This window comes from Scardinius erythrophthalmus, assembly GCF_964197995.2.
Source record: "Scardinius erythrophthalmus genome assembly, chromosome: 23".
In the NCBI taxonomy this organism is placed as follows: domain Eukaryota; kingdom Metazoa; phylum Chordata; class Actinopteri; order Cypriniformes; family Leuciscidae; genus Scardinius; species Scardinius erythrophthalmus.
In genome coordinates this window covers 28,477,657-28,505,469 of record NC_138243.1, presented here as the reverse complement: position 1 = coordinate 28,505,469, position 27,813 = coordinate 28,477,657, and the positions used below count along the sequence as shown (strand labels likewise).

Sequence of the window (27,813 nt, the reverse complement as noted above, 5' to 3'; positions counted from 1 at the left end):
GGGGAATACGATGTCAATCGTATTTTTTTTTTTGAAAATACTTTTTTTTTAATTGTTCCTGTGGTGTTGAACAACTACAATTCCTGTTAATCCTATAATTTTATATTATAATTTATTTAAAGTGAATAAATGGTAATGAAAAATAAATTAAATTAAATAGTAGCCTAAATCGTAAGTGGAAGTGCATCTGTCAATTCATTGAATGTTCAAAATATTATGAATCTTTATTTAGAAAAAATACACATTGGTTGGCCTATTCATGAGCATACATCAGCAATTATACATGCTTAGGGGAATAGGGCATTATTAATATACCATGATGATGTAAGGTGGTATGTGCTAGAAATGGGTAAACCACTATCCACAGTGAGTCTGCCCATGGGGTGGGGGCACCACCGCGCCAGGCAGTGTCCCACATTGTCCCTCAGAAACATACCCCTTGTCCCCCCTTGGGCTTATTAGCAGGTGGTCACCCTAAGTGAAGTGTCATCCTCCACTGTGAGCCTTGGTAACATTCCCTGATAAGGTAATAAAGTGTGACGCAGCTCTGTCACTCGCCCAGTGAGAAACTGGTCCATCATCCTGAGTCCAGATCAGCTGAGAGCAGCATCCGCCACTGCACAGGAACCCAGAGCATCACGTGACGCTGATCCAGGAACAGCTGCGCATGCGCTGTTTCACACTCTCACCGCGAGGCGTCGCTGTTCTGCGCACTGCAGTCACGGCACACCAACACACGGCAGACAGAGACAGTGAGACAGCAGCATTTTTCGGTACAGTCTGGTTTCTGCTGGAAGTAAATAACTGAATAGAAAGACTAAACTTATATTTTGGACGGCTGAACCCGCTGTTAAAGCTGGAAGGAGGTGGTGGACCACCGATATGCACTCAGCAGGATGGAGTCTATGTTACTCACACGGGATGTGATGACATAATGATGAAGAAGATGATGATGGAGAAAGGCGAGATAGACCAGAATCACACCGGCCCACAAGTTGTGCTGGTCAAGAGGATCATAATGAAGCATGATAGTCCGGTAAGAATAACATACAATCATACAATAAACATTAACATCCGTTTATCCGTAACGTTACATACGTGCGCGCGCACGGAGCGATTATAACGGATCGGCTAGCTGACAAATCACAACACTTTTAATTTTTTAAAGGAACTGAATCGTCGTTTTGTCGTTTTGTGTATCGTCTAGGGTCTTTACATCATTTCTTTTAGTGTATCAAAACGTGTCATGGGTGATATCGATCGTTTTCATGAAGGTGAGGAGAGATGCTAACAGATTAGCCAATTGAAGCGCTGTGTTCGGCTATTACGTAACACGCGAACGCGCGCACAACACCTATTTATCTGACGCACGCGCGCAATCTGTTGTCATGGGAACGCCGAAATCTTCATTCACTTATTCATTAGTCTGTGATGTAATTTGCTCATCTTGTTGATCTTGAGTCCTTCAATAAGATTATTTGTTACCTTGCATTCCCAATAAGATGAATGAAGCTCATTTTCAAATCTTACATAAAATGTATCCTGTAAATGATACTGTGGCAAAATATATGGATGTTGACAGTTCTTGCTCATTTTGTGCGAATAAGGATGAAACACTGATTCATTTATTTTTTCAATGTGATTTTTTTCATATAGGCAAACATTGATTCTTCCAGATCCTTTCACTTAAAAAAATATAATCTGTTAGTATAACGGTACAACTAATAACTTACTCCAATGACTTTCATTAATTAAGTTAATTCTCTAACTCGCAGCCTACTTTTTCACATTTCTTAATTGCAATGGACACATTTCTTAAATCTCTTAGGTTGATTAAAAACAAGAAAAGTGACAGATTCTTGATTTTTTTTTTTTGGTAATACCACTGATGCATAATTGTCCCCTCTGTATGTGTTTATAATGTTATATCTTTTTTGTGAAACTTTACATGAAGATTCGATGTAATTACATTTCTACAATTACGAGGTCTGACCTGTTCTGTCTTTTCTTTCTGTTTATGGTTTGATTCATTAATAAAAAAGTCAGTGTTCAGAGACGCGTCCAGCCTGAAAGTCCTTCAATAAGACATTTAGTATATTTATTTATTAATAAGACAAATATTTGTTTGCTAGTTTGTTAAACGCTTAATGGCAAAAAGCACCCCAATTTACTTGAATAAAAAAAAACCTTATATATATATATACATTTATATATATATATATATATATAAAATGATCTTTTTTTATCAAGCTCATATATTTAAGGTCAGTAATTTCACTTAAATGACAATTCATAGGTTTTCATTGCCATTTAAGTCAAATTACTGAACTTAAATATACGAGCTTGATAAAAATTATCATTCTAGAAGAAAATTTCAGATGGCACTCAGAGGCTTTTGCATCTAAACTCTTCATATATATATATATATATTTACACTTGCACATGTGTATATATTTAATAATAGTTTAATTAATTTAAAATTTATATAACTTATGTCCCAAACTCTCTACTTTCCCATCTCATGTTTGGATGGGAAACAAGTTTCCTGTTTTCACGCACATAACATCTGTGTGTTTCCTTCTTTATGTACAAATGGGATTAAATTGCATTATTAACTCGCCAAGAGTTATCCATTCGAGAAAAACGATACGGTATAAGTGCATATTGAGCAATTCTTCAAGACTGTCAGAAGTGGCTTGAGAGTTTGGCACGGCTGATTTTCTTTTCCCTTTTGTGCAGTGAAGTTGTGTGTCCCAGAGGAATAGCAATGAGATCAGTCCCATTGAAAGCTGAGGAGTTTGGAAATGTGCCACACTGAAGATTATGATCAGCATTATTAATAACGAGCTGTTTATATTTGTGATGTTCCAGGTCCAGCAGGGCATCGGGAAGCCGAGTGTGTATCATGCTGTTGTGGTCATCTTTCTGGAGTTTTTTGCATGGGGTCTCCTGACGACGCCAATGCTCACTGTGAGTTATTATAATTCTCATTTATATTTGAAGTTTATCAGGATAAATGCTTCAATTATAGGTGCACTAAGTTGTTTGCCAAAATTCACACCAGTAGGTGTCAGTATAAAGTAGAGCTGCACGATTAATCGTTTAAAGGGTAACTAAACCCTAAACCAACTTTTTTTAGTTAATGATCTGTAAGAATGGGGCTTTATTAGTGCTGTTCATTGATTCGAGTAACTTTTTTGACATTTGGATATAAAGTGTTTTAATTCTACAATATATGGTGTAAAAACGTCTGAGTGCTGCCCTCTTCAGGTTGAACGGTGGCTACTGCAGTTGAATTTTCCTATTGGATGTTGCGGTACTGCGTGACGTAAGCGGTACTGCGTGACGTAGGCAGGTTCCAGCTCACCACGCCCTCCCTTGGTACGAGCTACCACGCCCTTGGATGAGCTAGCGTAGATTTATCTGTATTTAGTACAGTGGTAGGTGCAGTGTGCTGGGTGCAGCAGCACTGCTGGACTGCATAGCTTTCCAGCAGACTTGGAAATTAGGCGCCAGTGTTTGCATGCACTTGGCCTGGAAGACCGTGAGTGTGAAACCTGTATTTTACGCGGAATTGCTTTTCCAACGCAATAGAGGTGGACATGGGCTTCTCCACACAGCTCGCGCTGAACAGCGACGCAGTGCCAAACGCTGCTCCTTCTGCATGGACTCCACCACTGCAGTGGTGTCTTGATGTAAGTGATCATATATATTTTAATCACAATTTATGGTTAGGCTAAAGTTAATCCTCTGGGGTCGACAAACGCGTCGGCGCATTTTGCTGGATTTTTTCACATAGCGGCAAAATATGAATATGCCTATAGAGAGCGCGCGCTATTGACATCAACTCGATAAAACTCATCAGATGCATATTTACGTCGTCTTGCGACCCTGTGAGCAAACTCCATTTTAGAGAGTCTGACGGCGGGTCTCAGGCCCCCCGCTCACGGTTCGTCCCCTCTATCTCCGCTGTGGTCAGCCCACTTTTCTAGCATTTTTCAAATATTGCCAGTGGGTGGAGTGGAGTCAGGCTCTGACCAGGGGTTTAGTTACCCTTTAAAGGTCCCATGTAGGGCTGGGCGATATGGCCAAAAAAAAAAAATATCACGATAATCTTTTTTATATCAGTCGATATCGATAATTATCACGATAAAAGTCAAATTTTATTTCTTTCAAGTTTAAAGGCAGATTTTTGCTCCTAAGTGCAAGTTGTAGAAACCAGGGCTGCGTTTCCCAAAAGCATCGTAAGCCTAAGTTGATCGTAAAAACGATCGTACGACTGATCTTAATATTACGGTCTGTTTCCCAAAAGCATCGTAGCTTAAGTAGCACTTGAAAATCTTCGTAGAACTACGAGTGCTCTGGAGTAATCGTACATCCTCAAGTTCATCGTAAGAAGACAGATTTATGAGGACACCTGCAGGACAACCGGCAGATTACACCTTTAACTTTATTCAAATGCAATGTGATTATAATATAAGGTTTTGATTGTACTTTATTGTACACTTTATTACTTTATTATTATTTTTTTGTTGTTGGTTAAATTAATGTATAAATTAAATAATTAAAAAGAAAACAAAACAAAACAGAAAACAAAACAAACAAATATAAATAAATTAATCTAATAATTTTAATCAAAATTAAATGAATGAACAAAAAATAAATAAAATAAATCCTTTAAATCTGTTAAAAATTACATCTTTGTTTTGTCTATCTCCTCTAAAAGGACATTAATTTAATCTTTTTGAAAGGTATTCCTTTCAATTTTGTCAGTGCCTCCGCCTGTAGGTGCTTTATATAGACTTGTCTTGATTGCTAATCCACAACAGATGACAATTATTAGGTTAAACGTTCAGAATACGATTCCATATAAGGTTATATTTCAGAACTTCACGAATGGACAGCGACTCTTAAGTAGCCCGTAGAGCGCGTTCTCGCGCGTTCATGTTAAGTGCATTTTTGGGAAACGCTCGTGGAATTGCTGCGAGCTTTCGTAACCTTGCACGTAGAAAGCGCTCTTAAGAGCTAAGATACATCGTTATCGGGAAACCCGGCCCAGAGCGTTAATTGTGGTTTTAAACTACTCTTTATTGTCAGAACATCAGGACAAACACTTGCCAAACTGGTGAACATTTCACAAATCTGAGGTAGAACCTTTTTACAGTCTATGGGTAGAACATTCAAACATTTGTCATTTTTCCTTAACAAAATAAATATCTTTATTGGACAATTAATTTCTTAGTTTCTGCATGTGCTAATTTTTATTTGGTAAAATGTAATATTCTGACTGTTTGAGTTTTATTAAACTTAACTATTGGTCATCCAGTATCATGCATTTAGATCATGACAACCACAGATGAAACCAGGCATAGCCTGTAGCACCTCACTATCATGGCAAAATGTAACTTTATGGTTTCTATGGTATTTGTATGAAAAACAGTTGCCTAAATACATTATTAAATACTGTAATTATATTCCATCAGTCCTTTAATACTTCGTCTACATTAATAATATAATACAATTCAATATGTATATCCCACATTTCATGGTGCGCTTCTCGCTGGATCTCATGACGAGACCGATCAGAGTAAACGCATCAGCTCTAGTGAGCTCGCGCTGCGCTGCTGTTTGGTCTTTGAGCCGAGCGGATAAATGGTCCGTGTGGCGCGCGGTTCAAATGAGTTTCTTTCCGCTTTTGGCGCATAAACATTATCGAGCATTTATCGAATTCTTGATATCGTTTTATCGAGAAAAATTATATCGCGATAATTATTGTTATCGTTTTATCGCCCAGCCCTAGTCCCAAGACATGAAAATTTCACTTTATGAGTTTTTTTAACATTAATATGAGATCCCCTAGCCTACATATGGTCCCCAAGTGGCTAGAAATGACGATAGGTGTAACCCAAGCCCTGGGTATCCTGCTCCGCCTTTGAGAAAATGAAAGCTCAGACGGGCCAATCTGGAATCTTCCCCTTATGTCGTCATACGGGGAAAGGTTACCTCCCCTTTCTCTTCTTTGCCCGCCCATGAGAATATGAGCTACGCGAGCGCGATATTGTTTTTTCCTCAAGAGACATCATGGCTTGCAAACGAGCGAAGCATGGCAGTTGCTCAGTGTTTGGATGTACAAATGAACACAAAAGTATTTTTTAGTTCCTTCATTCGAGCCTCTGAAGAACCAGTGGGTTAATTTTATTTGCTCTGGAAAATGCGCAGCTTCCAACTTCCCAAAGTTTTGTATGTCTGCACCAAACATTTCATACATACATATATATATACATGAAGAGTTCAGATGCAAAAGCCTCTAAGTGCCATCTGAAATTTTCTCATAGAATGATCATTTTTATCAAGCTCGTATATTTAAGTTCAGTAATTTCACTTAAATGCCAATGAAAATTATCTATTAATTGGCATTTAAGTGAAATTACTGAACTTAAATATACGAGATTGATAAAAAATTAAATAATGATCAAATGATAATAAAAATGTTCATTCTAGAAGAAAATTTCTGATGGCACTTAGAGGCTTTTGCATCTGAACTCTTCATATGTATATATATATGACAGAGTGGACAAGCAGGTGTTTAGTAGAAGTAAATCTTCAGGAGTAAATCATGGGTTGTGTGTAACATGACTTCAATATACGGGGACATGGAGAACTTTGTCATTAAAAAATGAGCCAGAGTACAGTCTTCTCTAAACTACAAAGATTACTGATATAGATGCTAATACAGCTTTAGAACGATAGCAAATTAGAGCAACATGAAAAGCCAACAACGTAGGCTAGCGTTAGCTACATGATAATAACTGTAACAGAATACATAAACAAACCAACTAAACTACCGTATCTAGACACAATATTTTAAACTAACCATTTGGAGACGTCCTGCTGTAGCCGCTGAGTTGCAACTTCTTCAGGTGCCTCTTCATCTAGATCTATTGCGATGATTAGGGTTGCAAAGAGGCGGAAAATTTCCGGTAAATTTCCATGGGAAGTTAAGCTGGGGAATTTTGGAAATATTCATTACCACGGCAACCGCTTGCGCGTCCACTCTGAAAGTAACTGTACACATAAGAGACGGATAGATACATTATTTAAGGTTATTTCTATCCGTTAGAATATTGATATATGAAATTGCACGCGAGTTAACCACGCCTACTTATTTATATGTTGCGGTTTACACGGAATAAAAAAAAATCTGTTACGGTTGACATTTTCTTCCGCGGTAACGATATATTCCGTCATCCCGTCCAGCTCTACTTATGTGGTAAATAAAGTTATGCTAGCTTATTTAGCATCTAACTTATCAGCTTGCTATCTACTAGATGAAAACATTTGTATGTGATATTTGCAATTTAAACATTTAATAAATATATTTTCCCATAATATCATCAAAACTTACTTCACTTTGTTTAGTCCACAGGCTCAAATGTGTGCCTTCAATAGTCTTGTGCTTTGAGCTTCTGTACATGTGATGGAGGCATGCACAGTGCCAGTAGGGGTTCCTCAACAATATTTAAGTTCCCTATGAAGAGCCAACCCTCAACTTTGAAAATTCCCAGTTTATTCCTGTTTATTCCCATAAATTCCTGTTAATTCCCTTAAATTCCCATGGAAAGTTTCCATCTTTGAAAATTCCCATAATTTTGCAACCCTAATTGCGATACATCCACTGTAAACATTAGCGCGTGGAACCGTGGCTGCAAGCTGGTCAAGGCCACACCCCCACCCTCCACCTTGCCCCGCCTCTCTCCTCCTCATTAGCATTTAAAGTAGGGATGTCAATTTTAACAAACTCCCATGACCGATCGTCGTTTAAATTAACGATCAATTAATCGATTAATCGTTAGCTGTAACACTGCACTATGAGTCTGCTGCAGTGGCATATGGCCAACAGCATGACAGTGTGTGCAAATACTGCACAAAATGCTGAATGAGAATGGTTTTTAATCTAAATAAAGGGCTAGTAGGACTGTAAAATGTTTCAATGTGATTGATCATTTAATTAAATTAAATTAATTATTTAATAATCAAATATAACAACTAATGAAAAGTGTCACCAACGCCTCAGATGCGTGCTTGGAATATGTGACTGTTGTGTGCTCTTCCTGGAGCAATGCGCTGAAAATGGCAACTAAACCCAATGAATTCACAATGATTTAATAAAACAGTGTTCTCATGTTATGTAATATGACAGTCCTAATCATAGTTATTATTAACCGTGCATTGCTGTTTGAGCTGCGCGCTGAATGAATACCGTTAAACTGGAGCACTTTGCTAGCGCGTTATTTAACTGAAAGAAACGCATCCTATATGAGATTAATCAGATATATACAAAATAAACATAATATTACAAATTATATCTGCACAAAATGAAGCGAATGCACAAGTGAACTTGAACTAAGTTACGTGCCATTCAGAATGACTCATGTTGTGGACGCGCTATTTCTGGAGCAACGCGACTATGGCAACTAAACCCAAATAGGCCTAATTCACAATATAATAACTGAAGAGGATCACCTTAAGCTTTACTACATTAATTCTTAAGCAAATTAATCCTATATGAGATAAATCAGATATAGATATGTTAGGCCTACACAAAATAAACACAACATTACAACTTACATTTGCACAAAAAAAAGGCTGCGAATGCACACACAAACTTATAGTCATGATGAAGGTGTAAAATGGTCCCAAACATAACCTGCTTAATCGATGATCGATAAGTTTTATCGATTAAATGTATTATAGACAATTAATCGATCGTTGATTAATCATTAACATCCCTAATTTAAAGCTACAGACACAGAACTGGCACGTCCTAAGGAAAGCTCATTGTGGGACTGGCTCGTAGTGGCTGTAATTCTGCACCAAGGCTGAATTTGGGGAAAGAGACTTCAGATACAGTATTAAGGGACCACTAAGGCCTATATAAAAGCATCCAAAAAGCAGCATGTCATAGGACCTTTAAAAGATCACAAACCTGATTTAAACACCCACGTCACTGAATCATTTATGTGATTGAGTCATTGAATCATTTATTCAAACCAATTTTTCCAGATAATTAGAAAGAGATAGATAGATAATTTCCATTCATTTCCAGATAATTAGAAAGAAACAACCATGAAGCACACTCAAAAAATAAAGAAAATTAAAGAGAATAAATCAAATGCTGAAAGTTTGCCAAAGCTAAAAAAAAATTCGACGAAAAGTCAAAATGAATTGTCTGATGAGGCGGAGGACCTGCATCCACATCATCACTGCCTGTACACAGATATAGGGCTGGGAATCAAATTCCAATCCCGGAATCGGATACTTAAGGTCAGGAATCGGATACTTAAGGTCAGGAATCGGATACTTAAGGTCAGGAATCGGATAGGAATCGGATACTTAAGGTCAGGAATCGGATACTTAAGGTCAGGAATCGGATAGGAATCGGATACTTAAGGTCAGGAATCGGATAGGAATCGGATACTTAAGGTCAGGAATCGGATACTTAAGGTCAGGAATCGGATAGGAATCGGATACTTAAGGTCAGGAATCGGATAGGAATCGGATACTTAAGGTCAGGAATCGGATACTTAAGGTCAGGAATCGGATAGGAATCGGATACTTAAGGTCAGGAATCGGATACTTGTTATTAAAATTTCTATTCCGCCTATCCATTCCTGTGTGTGCATTGTGCAATTAATGTGATTTTCAACTATTCAAGCACAAGAAGATGCACTCGCCTCTCATATAATGCATTCAAAATATGAATAAATACTATTGTAGAATTTAAATAACACTGGTTAACAGAACCCTTATGGAGCTGAAATCATTCCCATCTCTAGTCTCTGGTTTGTTGGGAAGGCAAATGAGAGTCAGGAAAACAGACACATGAAACGACTTGGTGCACCTTTCATTTTGAGAAATGAATTGAATGATGTTTTATCTGCGTATTGAAATGATTATCACAGATTCTTCATAAATGTGCATTTTTCATTTCTAGGTTTTACACGAAACATTCCCCAAACACACGTTTTTAATAAACGGCCTCATTCAGGGAGTGAAGGTAAGTGTTGTAATATATTTCACTATATAAGTTCCTCTGTTCCTGTCGAGATCATTTTTTCTCATTTGGTTCATCAGGGTCTGCTGTCGTTTATGAGCGCGCCGCTGATTGGTGCTCTATCAGACGTGTGGGGCAGGCGATCGTTTCTATTGGTTACCGTGTTCTTCACGTGTGCGCCCATCCCGCTCATGAGACTCAGTCCATGGTAAGACCCGTCCCGCCGTGACCTCGAGCAATACGATTGGCCAGATGATACTTGGTAGAGAATATTGTGATTATGAAAATCAATATCATGGAATCTTCATGTCAATAAGTCATGGAAATCTATCCATCCATCCATCCATCCATCTAGTTTATATTGTTAATAAGATTTTATAATATTTAATATAATCCTTTTTGAATAATTTACCTTAAAAATAAAAGTATGAAGTAAATTTTATTAGTATCAATTTAATTTATAGTTACAAAATTGTAAAACTGTATAAAACTTCTCTAGTAAAAAATATATAAGGCTATTTAAATATATATGTTATATTTAAATTTTAATATGGATTTTTTTAATTTAATAAAAATGTATAATATTAATAATTATAATTGTATTACATTTAATATATAAAAAAAAAAAAAGTGTTATATGCAGCCTTGTTTGTCCAACAAACAAATCATGTTAATAATTATGTTAACTCTTGTTATTTTCAGGTGGTACTTTGCCATGATATCGGTGTCCGGTGCTTTTTCCGTCACTTTCTCCGTAATCTTCGCGTACATCGCAGACGTTACGGATGTGCACGAGAGGAGTACGGCATATGGACTTGTAAGCGGCTCATTTATTAAATACTAAATGCATTCAGGAAATATGAGTGATGCGACTGGTCAAATCAGTGAAGCTAATTTAGGATATTTCTATTCCCAAACTTCTGCATGACCTGGATTCAGTGTCCTTGACCCAGCTGTATGGACGGAGTTACTTACATTCAGTGTTGGGAAAGTTCACTTTCTACATGAACTAGTTCAAAGTTCAGTTCACAAATTTTAAACTAGTTAAAATACTAGTTCAGTTCATAGTTCATACTTAAAAATTTTGAACTAAGTTCACAGTTCCAAAAATGAACTAGTTCATAGTTCTTTTTTCCATGTTGCTGCGAGATATTATTTTTCAAAATGATTGCCACAGCCTATATAGAACCACAGACAATTATTTTATCAGTTTTAACACTGAAGCTATGCGTCAGATTTTTCCCATCCTCACCGACCTTGTCATAAAACACTTAAATTGATCATACGACGCCTCCTTGCTGCTTTTTGTTTTGATGTGTAACGTACGTGATGAGTTGTTCAAGAACGATCCATTCATTGCGTCTGTCACGTGACAAATGAACGAAAGACTCGGAAGGTAAAGTTATTTATGTTCCCTGTAACCGATTTTTGACAGCATTATAATGATTTCTTAATTCAGAATATGATCAAGATTGTGTAGGTGGATGTGTTCTGGGAATTTGCCAGTTAATAGTATAACATTTAAAGCCCCTTAAATGAACGAAATGACTCGAAAAAAGATTTGTTCATTTTGATGAACGAGATCGAACAAGAGAGTCAGTGGACACTGGTGGCTGGTGTTGCCAAATTGGGTGTTTTTTCCGCTACATATTAAGGCCGGTTTACAGTGTGTTTTAGCCGGGTTTTCGCCTGGAAGAGAAATCTGGCACTCTATTGAACGAAGTTAAACTGAGAGAGCGTGGCGTTCACAGACACCAGAATGAACGAGTTCACAGTAACGTTCATCAGGCAGTAATACAGTACGTTCAGTTCACGTTCACCCAAAATATGAACGAGTTCATGAACTATCGTTCAATGAACGCGTTCAGGCACAACACTGCTTACATTCCTCATGCCTGTTTAATGGTTCCAGGTTTCTGCGACGTTTGCAGCGAGTCTGGTCACCAGCCCGGCCATCGGTGCGTACCTCTCGGCCAGTTACGGTGATAATATGGTGGTGCTGTTGGCGACCCTCATCGCTCTGGCCGACATCTGCTTCATTCTGCTGGCCGTCCCAGAGTCGCTGCCCGACAAGATGAGGCTCAACACCTGGGGAGCGCCAATCACCTGGGAACAGGCCGACCCGATTGCTGTAAGGATTTACAGGATATGTTCATAAAATGTCTTTGGAAATGATTGCATCTCAGTTTTGCACCCATGTTAAAGCTTTTTGGTAAAACTTAAGAATAAAGTTTCATTTGTTAACCTTAGGCAAGTGCATTAGATAACAGGAACTAACAATGAAAAATACTTCTAAAGCATTTATTAATCTTAATCTCAAAATTCTGTCATCATTTATTCACCCTCAAGTTGTTCCAAACATGTATTTCTTTCTTCTGTTGAACACAAAGGAAGATGTTTTGAAGAATGTTGGTAACTAGACCGTTGATGGCACCCATTGACTTTTTTTTCCTACTATGGAAGTCAATGGCTGCAGCCAAGCTTGATTACAAACACTCTTTAAAATATCTTCTTTTGTGTTCAACAGAAGAAAGAAACTCATACAGGTTTGGAATTTTCATTTTTGGTTAAACTATCATTTTAAAATTTACCAATACATTAATAAAATCAAAATCTGTATCTGTTAATTATATTTCATGGACTCGACCTAACATGATGAATAGTTATATTTCTATGAACTAATTTAATAAATACTGTAATAAATATAGTTAATGCATTACTATAAGGACCTTATTGTAAAGTCTTAACTTAAATCATGATATACAAAACATAGCAGACTTATTTTTAATGAGATACTGGATGATTTATTGATGATGTTTGTGTTTTTCACAGTCTTTGCGGAAAGTTGGACAGGACACAACCGTTCTACTCATTTGTATAACAGTATTTCTGTCCTATCTGCCCGAGGCGGGTCAATACTCCAGCTTTTTCCTCTACTTGCGTCAGGTAAGGATCCTTGGGTTTATAATGAACAAATGTGACGAATCTATATTTAATGTTCCCATATTAAACCAGCTGTCTGCTTCCATTAAACTTTAATTAGCAGCTCATCCTCCAGGGCGGTTTATGCAACAACTGAGTGCGTGTTTTCACTGTCTGCTATTGTTTAACACTCCCATGATTCATTTGCTCGGAGGGTGCTGCACTTATTGCTGGAAGTGTTTTAGCGGCAACATGCTTCAAATTAAGTAAACAAGTAAAAGTAGGATCAGTAAACAAAAACACTACCGTACTGCTCATACTGTCTGTGAAATATGCAAATTTGTGCATGCACGAAGACCAAACAATTTTGCCAGTATATAGCACCCTTGCTGAATAAATGTATTCATTTCTTCCAAAAAAACAACAACTGAACCCACACCCATATATGATAACTGGACTTCACTTACTTAAGGCGAGACACGGCAGGCAAAAACATTGTTTCGTTTTTTTTACTGGTCAATTTTGAGATTTTTGAATATTTGTCTTCAATAACATGTCTTCTTTCAGACTTGTGGTGAAAAAAAGTCTGAAATGCACATTTAGGTCTTTATTTTACTACACTTTGTCTGTTTGCGTCTGTAGATTTCTCATAAATTCAACAAAAGTTGGTGTTCTTAATCAACATGCTGCTCCCTGTCATCACATGCACCGTTAGGAAGCTCTCTCTCTCCTGTACAATCCTGTCGGATCCAAATATGGTCAATTCCTTTTTATCAGCAACCAATCGTGAAAGTAAAAGGGCTGAATGCGCAATCTCATTGGCTGATGATAAATCTTTAAAGCCCGTTTTCTCAAAATGACTTTTCTCTCATTCTCCAAGTCCGAAATCTCCACTTCAGTAGCACCGATATACACCACACTTTCCAGTCTTGTACCTAGTTATATTATGAAGACATTTACAGAGGGATTTGTTAATATATTATTCCTAGCCTGATTTATATAACATTTTATTCCAAACAACATGGCGAAAATCATTGTTTTAAGGCTATTGACAGTATATTCTGATTTACAGGATAACAAAAGTAGATATCCATAAATCCCTCTGTAATTTGTTTCCCATCTAATATGTGAACACAATGAAAAAAATAATTTTTAACCTGGCTTTATCCAATACTCAGATTTTTTTTTTAAATATATGCAAATTAGCGCATATTTAATTAGATTTGCATATTTCAACATTAAATTACAGAAAACTTGTAATACATAGGTAATCAACTGGGAAAGTTTCATGGTGATATCTGCTAGATAAAAATGTTACCCTATTCACCTGTAGTGTCTCGCCTTAATTAAACATGCAATGTAACAAGGTCATGTGACACAGACTTATATTTCACATACTTATGTTCCTTAGGAAGTTCCAGGTTTATGTGGATTGTTAGTGGCATCTTGTCTGGCTGTTCAGTTCAGTTCAGTGACGGCTCATTACTGGACATAACAGAGTTAATTCGATTCAGGCCCAGTGGTGCAGACTGATAGCGATGTGGCTCTTTCTCTGTGTCTCTCAGGTCATTAACTTCTCGCCCAAAACGATCGCTGTGTTCATCGGCGTGGTGGGAATCCTCTCCATCCTGGCGCAGGTATTTAATTGAGGCAATATTCTTCGCTCTGCCTTATTACTTGTGTCGTTGAGCTGGAAAGGCATCTTGTGAAAGTGGCTCTCACAAACGCTTTCTAATTGAATTGAATTCCTTTAAAAGTTCAGCGGTAAATGTAATGAAATATAGGCAGAGCTGTAATGAGCAGATAGCACGGCACTAGCTGGTTTTTTTTAAGTGCTGATGTTTTATTTTTAGCAACCGAGGTGAATTCTAGCAGCTTTGCTTCACTTCATTTGTAATTCAATACAGCGTAGCAATGGAAACAATGAAGTTTCAGTCCAATAATAACACAGCCCTGCATCTGGGGGAAAAATGCGTAAAAAGGCCTACTCTTGATGATGCGGAGTAAAACATAAGTAATAAACAAAATAAGAATATAGATTTTTCATATTATATGTACAGTATGTATCAGCTTTAATGCACTTATCAAAATGACAAAAGCAGTGAGGTATCAAAACTTTTGGTTTTAATGACAAGTATTCAAAATGTATAATTTAACGGTATAAATGTGTAAGTTTATCATTAAACAATCTGCAAAGGAGTCAAACACTCTATTAAATGTCAAATAACTTTACATAAGTTTATAAATAAGCTTTTTTTGCACAAAATCTGCAATTTTCTGACACGTATGTCTGGATGTAGTAAAACACCCACAGATAAAGCAGAAAACACTGGCCATAATTCTAACCTTGAAATCAGGCCATGAAATGCACATAATGTATTGTATTTTTTGAATCAGCACCCCAAAATTAGTAAGAAACAAGCATTGGATTTAATGCAGCAAATATGAAGCAGGACGGTGTAATTATTCATTCCCTTGTGTTTCCCGACAGACGCTTTTTCTTACTTTATTAATGAGGACCATCGGGAATAAGAACACAGTTCTTCTGGGTCTGGGTTTCCAGATTCTCCAGCTGGCCTGGTACGGTTTAGGGTCCGAGCCGTGGTGAGTTAACGTCTATCTAGATCAAGATAAATGCAGACGTTACTTAACAACTGTCTGGTTTAAGAAGAGTGAGTCACGTGATGTTATTTTTTGTTGTCATTTAGGATGATGTGGGCGGCCGGTGCGGTGGCAGCCATGTCCAGCATAACGTTCCCTGCAGTGAGCGCTTTAGTGTCACGCAGTGCAGATCCGGATAAACAGGGTAAAGTCTTATGTGCAAACTTTCACATTTTTAAAACTTCTTTGGAAAAACAAACACTTTTTCTTTAAAGGGGACCTATTGTGGCCTTTTTCAAAGTCTTGATGTTTTTTTGGTGCTCTACTAGAATAGTTTTTCTTGCTTGAATGTTCAAAAACACCTTATTTTTACCAAAATATCCATTGGTTCAGCTCGTCTCTTCCCAGTCTGTCAGTAACGCTCTGTTTAGTTCCTGTCTCTATGAAGCTCCTCCTTCTGAAAAGCACACTGTGCTCTGATTGGTCGGCTGGATCAGTGTGTTGTGATTGGTCAAGCACTTTGAGTGTGTTTGGGAAATGTCCCGCTCCTTACCATAACCACCAGTTTCAACACACTACTAACTAACTCAACCAGGCCCCGCCCCTTTATTCTGCGTATTAATTATTTAAAGGTGCCATGTGTAAAAATTGAGGTAAAAATATCCCAAAAATGAGCTACGCGCATCAAAAGAATGAGAAGAAATAAGGGCGATTATGTCATTAAAATTGTTTTAAGTTATAGTGCTGCAGAGATATCAACCTGAATTAGCATGCTAAATTACTAGCCACGGCCCGACAGGTGTCATAATACCAGTTTCGGCCATGGGAGGCGGTATGCGGGCAACATAACCACCAGCCAAACTGCAGTACACGAATAACTCGCACGGCTTGTGGGCGTACTTGAACCTGATGTCAATCGTGTGGAACATTTCAGTTCAGGGAAGAGAGTGGAAGAATGGCTGAAGCCCTTGGCAAGAGACCCTTACCACCACCACAACCACCCGCTGCAGGGAAAAAAACGTGCGCGGAATCGCAAACTACGTGACCTATACTACGTGACCCTATATTATGTTTATTAAATGGCTTTCCTGAGGTAAATCTGACATAATTGTTCTCCAGCTATGTTATTGACCTCTTCACGCTGATAAAAAACACTGATTGGTCGATATTATGTATGAGGAATACATTTTGGTAAGTTGTAGCCTACTGTATCTTTCAACAGTGTTCTTGTTTTTTTTACTATTAGCTAGTAGAGATGATCGGTTCACGTGCGCTAGGGATCTGTCGTGTAACATTTACAAGCGCCAAAACGGTATTTATTGTTTGAATTGCGTAATAAAATTGACAGAATCTGAGAGCTGAGATTTTTTTATATCATAACTAACCTGCTCTGTCTAGTCTGTCGGTCTCCGTGTCCTCTTTGCTTCGCGATTTTTCTGTGCGTGAGAAAATTGATGTGTGGCGTGAGAGCGTGTGAAAAGTGTCAATTGCGTGTGTCTCACGAATATGAACATATTCACTGGTAAAGGTGAAGGGAAGTATCTTGAAGATGTCATATTTCAAAATCACTTGACATCAACCAACGTTCCTCTTGAGTCAAAACGTCCTCTATTAGGAGTTGGCTCGGCTTCGGCTATGGCTCTAGGGTCGTTGTGAAGGTAGGGGCGGAGCATAGAGACTATGCCGTTTCTCGGTTGTTACTCTAGAATAGACCAACTCACTTTCTGGAGGTATACTGCCCCCATCTGGTATGGAATGTGGAGTATGAATTGATTTTTTGGTGGACATTACACAAGGCACCTTTAAATGAAGAATATTGTGACGTATTTGTTCCCGCAAAGAAACTACAATGGAGGCATTTCAGGGAGTTCAGAAACACTGACACTGATATACAGAATAACTTAGTGCTTTGCAGACCTTTTTCACGCTCAAACTGCAGTATCACACACTAAAGACAGTTGAAAAAGTGCAATAGGACCCCATTAAAATAACTAATGAATTGAAACATGTATTAAGAAAGTCACATTTTCATTTCTTTTTGGGTTTTGACAATCTCAGCCATCAAGAGCTTATGAATATAAGCTGTGTGTTTTGTTACCTTAGGTCTGGTTCAGGGCATGATAACAGGAATTCGGGGTCTCTGTAACGGACTGGGTCCTGCGCTGTATGGCTTCGTTTTCTTCCTCTTTAACGTCGAGCTGAGTGGGATCACCACCATCCAACCCGACTACGACATCCCCGTACAGGCCCCCCCCACACAGGTACACGATCCGTTCAACCGCCTTCACACTCAGTCTGTCTGTTTTACAGGAAGAGTTTGCAATTGATTAATTTGCATCATCACACAAAAGCACTCAAGGCATATTAAATGCTTAAAATGTTTCTTTTTTAATGTAAGTATTGAATCTATTTGGGTACAATGACTTTGTTTTAAATTATTATATATATGTGTGACCCTGGATCACAAAACCAGTCACATGTCGCTTTGTGGCAATAGCCAACAATACATTCTATGGGTCAAAATGACCGATTTTTCTTTTATGCCAAAAATCATTAGGATATTCAGTAAAGATCATGTTCCATGAAGGCATTTTGTAAATTTCCTACCATAAATATATAAAACATGTATTTTTGTGAGTGAATGCAGCACTATCGTGAACATAAATGAACAACTTTAAAGGAGATTTTCTCAATATTTAGATTTTTTTGCACCCTCAGATTCCAGATGTTCAAATAGTTGTATCGCTGCAAAATATTGTCCTATCATAACAATTCATACATCAATGGAAAGCTTTTAGCTTTCAGATGATGTATAAATCTCAATTTAAAAAAAATGGCCCATATGACTGGTTTTGTGGTGCAGGGTCACATATATACAACATAAATAATATATACATATATATATATATATATATATATATATATATATCACTCATTAGCTGATACATCATAGATCATGGATGGCTCATCTAATGTTGATTTCTTTTCTTATTTTTGTGTAGAAGACATTAATCCCCGGTCCTCCGTTCCTCCTGGGCGCCTGCACGGTAGTGGTGGCGTTTATAGTCGCTCTCTTCATACCGGACAACCCGTCGCCACCAGCGACTCCCTGCCAGACCAGTAAGAGCAGCGCGAGTCTGGCCGGAGCCCACACCAACACGCCGCTGCCGGGGAGCGACGAGGACTTCGAACCGCTGCTGGAGGACAGCACTGTGTGACTGTAACTCTCAACCCAAATCACGTTTGGGAAAAAGAAAAAAGAAAAAACAACCCTCCACCTGTCCAGCGACTAACGTTTGGGAGCGAGCTGTATTTATTTAGTGTGTTTTATCTGATTTTTGTTGTTTTGATGAAACGGAGGCTCGGAGGCTTTTTTATTGACCGTTTTTACAGTGTTTAACATTCAGTGTACAAATGAATCAACACTAAGGGCTCGATCAGTAGGATTGGATGCGCTGTGGTGGAGTTTGGTCGTGTTGGTGATTCTTCTGGAGTTTGAATGCAAAGCTCTTTATGTACAGTATATAGATATTTGGGCAAAGTGCAGCAAAGGTTATTGTTTATGGAGCTTGTGGTGACTTGAAGCTTATCGTTACTCTCGTAAGATTGAAGAAAATCTGGATGAATTTCATGAAAACAGGGTCATTGCGACTAGTGGTGGGCGATATGATCAAAGTCCTATTTCATGATAACAATATATATCACAATATAGTTATTTTATTTCATTTTTGTTATTAAAAATAAGAACAAATCAGCAAATTACGAACAATAGGACAATATAAACTAAAAAACATTTTTTCCAATACAATAGGTTTATTAAACAGAAATTGAACAATCAGATGAAAAAATAAAATTAAAGAATTAAATATAAATATATTATTATTAAAGCGACAAAAGTTATTCAGTCACGAGCAGTGAGATATTTTCTCTTTTGTTTGATTAACATTTAGGAGACAAAGATTAGCAGGTTTATTAGGCTGCTGTCTCTTTAAGACCAAACGCATGGATCCATTATACAGATACACATCTACACCCAACCGTTTACTTTCACATGAGACATAACTGGCTGTGTTTACACGAATACTCCACACGATGGGCCTTTTGACATAATTGTGTGTGTATTCGACCATTCAAGTGCAATAAGACGTGAAAGAGAACTGAATTCACGATCATTTGCTGAGAGACGCAGTTTTCCGTGCGCTCAAGCACCGCATTGAGTCCTTCTCACAGATTATTGCGCTTTATATCATGTTTAAACATCAAGCACGTCCCGAATTCGCGATCGCCTCTGAGAGAGGCAGCTTTCTGTGCGTGCACTTTAACAGTAAGCCAGTTATTTTTCACACTTATTGCTCTTATAAACCCTTTTTAACATCAAGCATGTCATGTGCTTTATTGTCTCATTCATGCGTTTCATCACTCTAAAGTGTCGCAATATATTTACATACAGTGATATACAGCAAAAATCTCTAATGATAGACATTTTAATATCGCCACGGTATATCATTTTATCGCCCAAATCTAATTGCAACCTGAAAGAAAATAAAGCCTATTTTTAGACTTTTCGTGATATTATTTTCATTACAATTAATCACATTTCCCCCTTCTAAAAATAGGCTTCATTTCGTATGATTTTAACCATGACCCAAGCATGTTCTTGACAGATTTCATGAGATTCACCCTAACAGAAGTTGAGATTAATACAGTATTTTTAAACCGTATTTGATGAAAGTTCTGCAGCGATTGCACAAACTTTCTTTATATAAGCCTTAAAGTCACATATCCTGTGGCGTTTGACAAGGTTTTAATAGATTAGAGATGCATCCGGTTGCAAGTGCATGAACTGTATTTGTGGCGATGTTAACCAAACCCGAGACACTAGAGCACCAGTGGTTTGGTGTAGTTACTGATGCTAACGTAGTTCTTTAGGCCAATTAGTTATATCATACGGACACGGCTTGATTGTGAAGTTCATGAATTGTGTGTGCGCGCGCGTGTGTGTGTGTGTGTGTGTGTGAGTAAAGGTTCTATGCAGTAGTGTCGGTAATGATCAAAAATGGCATTAAATTGAGAAGTAAAAAATGTAATGTTGAGTAAAGTGGGTGTTTAAATCACAATATTACAGTATTGCTTAAAATATTACATTGGTATAAGTGAAATTTTACCTTTCAAGAAAATAATTGGCGTTGAGCTATTGTGCTCAACAATATTTATACATTTCCTTTTACTAAAATGAAAGGATAATTATTAATAATCAGCCAACATCTACGTACCAGCTACCTCGTTTTTTGAGGTTTTGATGATTTTGTGGAATGAGGTGAGATTCGATCTGAATATATTTTTTATCTGCAGGTTTTTTTTTTTTGTATAGCCACATTCCATGTTCAATATGGGATTTAGGATTTTTTCCAAGGTCATTCTATCAGAATGATAGAAGAATCTCATTAGTTTGTTCATGAATTCCATATTTTCTTATACAGTGGAGATGCTTTATATTTCCCAAAGGGCCTCAGTCTGTTTTGTGTGAAGAACACTGTGGAGCATCGCATAGTTTGAGGTCATCAATCATTAGACTGACCTGGACTCATTTCCTGTTCCACATGCGCATCATTTCCTTCACTTCCAGTATTCTATACAAATACAGCAGTATTCTACTTCGAACAGCTCTGGTGACCTGCGAATCAGACAGAAACCGTGAACAGATTGTGAATCTTTGCTTCTTCACCCTTGACCCTTTTCCATGCATTTCGCATCATTTCAGCCATATTTATCATGCAGTGAAAACGATGTGAGACTTTCTTTGTAGAGCTTAAAATTGCGCTGGCTTGTGTTTTTACAAAAAAAAGGGTAAATGCTGCTTTTTATGTCACAATTCTGACTTTTTTTCTCTCAATTCTGCGTTTATGATTTAGAATTCTGACTTTTTTTTTTTGTTTCACAATTCTAAAGTTAGAATTGTAAGTTATAAAGTCACAATTGCGAGATATAAATGTGCAATTCTGAGAAAAAGTCAGAAATCTAAGATAAAAAGTCACAAAATTTTTTTTAATTAGCCTGTTCTGTGGCGGGAATGAGCTTCCACAAGTTCCCGCGCTTTTGAGTTTTGTATGTACAATGCATTTGTGCACAGCTCGTAACAACAGTTTTAAAATGTAATATAACGACGATCATATTCATTATTTTAGGATTGTAAAGTATTGTATACGTATTGAATAGTATTACAGATTAAATTTTACCTGTTGCCACCCAGACCCGCAATATTTCTCGGAACAACGTGCAGCTCCAAATAACGCCAGCCGATTTTGGGCTCGTCTGAAAGCGCGTGTTCACTCGCGTGTTTTACTTTCCCTTTTTGAACATGTCAAGTATTTGTGTGTCTTTTAATGGGATGCACAAGGTGCCTGAAGTAACATGTTCGTTTGTAGTATCTTGAGTCTTACTGTAAATACAGAGTACATTGAGCAGCTGATGAAGATGAAATGTACAGGGACCCTTATGTATTTATTGTCATGTATTGTGGAAATATTCAAATAGGTGCAAATGAATAAAGAACACTAAGAATCATTTCGTGATTTCAGTTTCTTTCTGCATTGTTTCTCTTGACCGTTAGATGGCGCTGTTGCGCTACTTGCATTCTGGGATTTTTGAACACTTCCCTTGTTTTTGACTTGTGGATATGGTGATCATTACCATGAAATATCTAAAAGCACCATAATGTGACTTTTTTAGTTCATTATCACAATTAGTCCCATATAAATAACTAGTTTGCAGTCTTTAACAATACACATATGTGCAAATATTACTGCTACTGTGTGTACATCATGCATGGAAATACTTTCATATCTACTGTATTAATATTCTAAATGCATGATTATTCTCAGTGGATAAGTGTCTGCTAAATGCATAACTTAATTTCTCATTTTCAACCAATTAACATGCAATAAATTCCTGTCCAATAAAAGTAAATCAATGTAGTGCAACAGATGCAAAGCCATCAAATGTTCTTTAGTGCTTTATGAAATACTCAAGTCTCGGATTTACCGGTGTCTCCTCTGGATGGCAGTGTTGATGTATCTCAGATGTCTGACTGATGCTGAACCCTTGAGATCTCATCATAATAACCTCAGCTCAGTATCTAAACGCCTCAACTAAGTGTTTCAGGCGCAGTTCAGTTCAGTGATGCTACAAAACCTTCCTCTGGTGTAAATGCTGCCGTCCACAACAGTTTAATAAAAAAAATCAACAAAAACCAACACATTTCTTTTCACATTTCTGGAAATTACCAGTTTTGTTTTCACATTGGTAAATGATTAGGACTACCATTAATATTAAAGGGATAGTTAACCCAAAAATGAAAACTGTCATTAATTCCTCACCTTCATGTCATTTCAAACCTGTAAGACTTTCGTTCATCTTCGGAACACAAATGAAGATCTTTCTGATGAAACCTGAGAGCTTTCTGTCCCTCCATTGACAGCTACACAGCTGACACTTTGATGCTTAAAAAGTTCATAGAAAGATCTTAAAACTTATTCATATGAATTGAGCGGTTTAGTCCAAAAATTTCTGAAGAGACTCAATCACTGTATATGATGTACAGATTTAATTTAGGCTTTTATTCACATATAAACATTGATCAGGGAACATAAACAGAAGCTCAACTGAACCTGGTTGACATGTGAGAACAAAACATCTTGCTGAAGCTCAAACGTGCTGCGTAACATGAGAATGAACCTCATTGGTTCTCTAAGAAGTTCAAACGTGCTGCGTAACACGAGAATGAACCTCATTGGTTCTTGCTTAAGCTCAAACGTGATGCGTAACACGAGACTGAACCTCATTGGTTCTCTAAGAAGTTCAAACGTGCTGCGTAACACGAGAATGAACCTCATTGGTTCTTGCTTAAGCTCAAACGTGATGCGTAACACGAGAATGAACCTCATTGGTTCTTGCTTAAGCTCAAACGTGATGCGTAACACGAGAATGAACCTCATTGGTTCTTGAAGAAGCTCAAACGCGCTGCGTAACACGAGAATGAACCTCATTGGTTCTTGAAGAAGTTCAAACGTGATGCGTAACACATGAACTCAAACGTGATGCGTAACACGAGAATGAACCTCATTGGTTCTTGCTTAAGCTCAAACGTGATGCGTAACACGAGAATGAACCTCATTGGTTCTTGCTTAAGCTCAAACGTGATGCGTAACACGAGAATGAACTTCATTGGTTCTTGAAGAAGCTCAAACGTGCTGCGTAACACAAGAATGAACCTCATTGGTTCTCTAAGAAGCTCAAACGTGATGCGTAACATGAGAATGAACCTCATTGGTTCTTGCTGAAGATCAAACGTGATGCGTAACATGAGAATGAACCTCATTGGTTCTTGAAGAAGCTCAAACGTGATGCGTAACATGAGAATGAACCTCATTGGTTCTTGAAGAAGCTCAAACATGATGCGTAACATGAGAATGAACCTCATTGGTTCTTGCTGAAGCTCAAACGTGATGTGTAACACAAGAATGAACCTCATTGGTTCTTGCTGAAGCTCAAACGTGATGCGTAACATGAGAATGAACCTCATTGGTTCTTGCTGAAGCTCAAACGTGATGCGTAACACGAGAATGAAACTCATTGGTTCTTGCTGAAGCTCAAACGTGATGCGTAACACGAGAATGAACCTCATTGGTTCTCGAAGAAGCTCAAACGTGATGCGTAACATGAGAATGAACCTCATTGGTTCTTGCTGAAGATCAAACGTGATGCGTAACATGAGAATGAACCTCATTGGTTCTTGAAGAAGCTCAAACGTGATGCGTAACATGAGAATGAACCTCATTGGTTCTTGAAGAAGCTCAAACATGATGCGTAACATGAGAATGAACCTCATTGGTTCTTGCTGAAGCTCAAACGTGATGTGTAACACAAGAATGAACCTCATTGGTTCTTGCTGAAGCTCAAACGTGATGCGTAACATGAGAATGAACCTCATTGGTTCTTGCTGAAGCTCAAACGTGATGCGTAACACGAGAATGAAACTCATTGGTTCTTGCTGAAGCTCAAACGTGATGCGTAACACGAGAATGAACCTCATTGGTTCTTGAAGAAGCTCAAACGTGCTGCGTAACACAAGAATGAACCTCATTGGTTCTTGCTGAAGCTCAAACGTGATGCGTAACACGAGAATGAAGCTCATTGGTTCTTGCTGAAGCTCAAACGTGCTGCGTAACACGAGAACCTCATTGGTTCCATACCATGGATAATTTGTTTTAAAAATTGTCAATAAAGCGGTGCCAAAATACACACAATATAGTGTAATGTGACACACCAGCTACTTTTGATATCAGCTAAGGCACATTTTATTGTTAATATGGTCAATAATCCAATTTCAGTATACATGATGCACACAAGCATGATAATACTTCACAGATTTAGTTAATGCACTTCAATACTCTTCAATTAATTTAACATCTTTTGACACTGTGCATTCTATCACACATCGGTGTAGCTCATAAATATTAATGGCTGTAGTTTTGACACGCTCTCTGTGAATGGATAAATCATTCAGAATGAAGAGGGATTTATGCATCAGCTGCAAAGGTCACATCACTGATTCTTGAGGAGAATGTTCTCACTTTCACCCAAGTGCACTTGCTAGTGCACACTACACTGAGCTGGATTCTCAGTTCTGATGATGCAATTACACCTTCACAGCACCTTTATGGCCCATCCAAAGCCTGAGTCACGCCCTGTCCGAGTGGAGTTTTGGTTTAGGGTCTTTTATGATTACGCTACACTATATGAGCGGTTAAAGGGCCAGTTCAGCCAAAAAATATCATAATTTACTCACCCTCATGTCGTTCCAAACCTATGACTTTCTTCCCTCTGTGAAAGAACAAAAGGAGAAGTTTAGCAGAATGTTCCCACTCTTTTGAATTCAATGATAATTAATGAGGATATTATAAAAATAAAAAAGCACCATAAAAGCACCATTAAAACAGTAACTTTAGCTTGTGCTCTACAGTTAAAACTAGCTAGAAATAGCCTAAATAAGTTGTTATTCTCTGATGCATTCTTCTTTCCACCATAATATCTCTCAAATCTTTGCGTTTTTAAATATTCAAATTCAGCAGCATATAAAACCATTATAAAGAAAATGCTTAAAGTTATTTTTTAAGTTGATTCTTAGCAAAAAACACTTTCTTTCAAAATGATATGTGCTCATTAATGTGTAATTACTTCTACAAACTAATCAAGTATTCTCGTAAGCGTAGACTCTGCCATTTAGAATACATACGAGCGAGTCGCTCGAATGGCGGCAGCCATGTTGCGCCTCCATCTTGAAAATACATTAGCCAAAGAGGGACATACCTGGAAATTCAAGCTTCGCCTTTCGCCTTTTTACACTCAGCGGCACCGTGACGAATGCGAGGGGGAGATTACTCGCGACTGCCGGCAGATTTGAAATAATACGGCCACCGTAGAAGTTCAAACGCCCTGGGAATGGGAGGGGCTAGAAAGTAATATTCAGTTGGTAGTCATAAACAATTTCACCACTAGATGGGAGAAAATCCTACACAGTGTAGCTTTAATGTAGCTGAATGCTTTAAGACAGTGGTAGGCTATTGGAGGACCAAAGTCAGTATACCTTTCTAATAAAACATATAAAGCACAGGCAAGCACACAGAACTTGAACGCAACGCTACAGTCATATTCTGGGTTTATCTTCTTACCTGTAGGCTTATATTGTGCGTCATCAATAAGGTGTATATTGAATTTCATCTTTTATTATCACTGTCTTAAGGTGCGATTACATTTACCGTTGCTCTGCGAAATTCCGTGGGCGAAATCCAGTCATTCCAATAGTAATTCATGTGTTCGTATAAGCTTCGCATGAGGGCGTTTAAAAAAAAACCCTCACAATTGTGAGTTTATCTCTCAAAATTCTATAAGAAAAAATTGAGATATAATCTCGCAATTACAAGGGGAAAAAGCCAGAATTGTGAGATAAATGTCACAAAAGATGTTTGTTTTTTTAACGCCCAATGTCACAATTATCTTTTTTTATTCCATGATGGAAACAAGCTTCCCTAAATATGAGAAAGATCTGAGTGTCTAAAAAAGTAAACTGAATGGATGCTAATAAATCAATAATATTGTGTGGTTTCAGAAGAACGAGTCACATGCACTACTGTCTTAGTCACTTTATAGTGTGTAAAAGAGCAGCGTGAACACAATAAAGTCATGCACGATTGGAGCGACACAAGTAACAGTAAATGATGACAGATATATGTTCATATCTGAACTTCATATAAGGTCTGCGAAGGACAGTGAGGATCTGCAGTATGTTTGATAGTGTGAGCACTGCATTCTGGGAGGACTTCTGCTCCTGAAGGCATATTGTTCACGTTTGTCTTAAACTGAGCAGATGAAGCCCTCTCGCTGTTTCCCGAAAGCCTGTGCTTATCTGCTGTGTCAGGACACAAGGACGACTTCAGCTGTGGAAACCGCAGCGTCTGTTGCTCGAGGATGACAGGCGCAGGACGGGCTGCTTTAAAGCACTTTAAACCCCTACAGAGGACATGCTGTGAAGGCATGACAGCGTATACAGTGTGTATTTAACACAGAGACACGTGTCAGTTCTGGGACGGCGCACCATTCATTTATTTCCATACAGAGAAAATCTAGAGAAAAGAACTAGATATGCATGCTCAACACACAGCTTATAAAGCTCATTAGCTCAATAATACTTTAATAAGAAATATCACATGGAATTTACACAGCACACATACTGATTAAATCAAGAAAAAAAGCCATTATGCAAAATGACTGGGTGAGACTAAATATGGAGCCACTGAAAATATCAATGAATCCTAGTCAGAAATTGCTTGATCACTAATTACTTTCAAGATTTGCTTGCTATGTTTATGGTAGTTGCTATGTTTATGGTAGTTGCTATGTTTATGGTAGTTTCAAGATTTTTTTTAATAATTTTTGTTTACCTCATTGGAAGTCTGTTTTGCTATTTTTTATTTAATTTGTGAATGAATATAATTATAATCTAATGTAATATCCAATATATTAAAATGTATCATATAATATTCAATATTTAATATAAAATAGTAAATTTAATATGATATTTAATCATTTCTGTCAAGATTTAGGATTATTAATAATTATGCATACTACATATTTACTGCATGGTAGTTTCAAGATTTTTTTTTTACCTCATTGGCAGG

General features: G+C 37.6%; 1 protein-coding gene across 1 annotated transcript; it reads left to right on the top strand.

Moving 5' to 3' along the window:
- The first annotated feature begins 687 nt into the window (after nucleotides 1-687).
- On the top strand, nucleotides 688-19,419 carry mfsd14ba (major facilitator superfamily domain containing 14Ba). Its single transcript, XM_081353576.1, has 12 exons — nucleotides 688-1,036; nucleotides 2,872-2,970; nucleotides 9,995-10,057; nucleotides 10,135-10,262; nucleotides 10,757-10,871; nucleotides 11,967-12,185; nucleotides 12,887-13,000; nucleotides 14,542-14,613; nucleotides 15,468-15,580; nucleotides 15,685-15,782; nucleotides 17,681-17,838; nucleotides 18,580-19,419. Exons 1-12 carry the CDS (start codon nucleotides 935-937, stop codon nucleotides 18,793-18,795), a joined length of 1,497 nt encoding a protein of 498 aa, XP_081209702.1. The 5' UTR covers nucleotides 688-934; the 3' UTR covers nucleotides 18,796-19,419.
- Nucleotides 19,420-27,813: the final 8,394 nt, after the last annotated feature.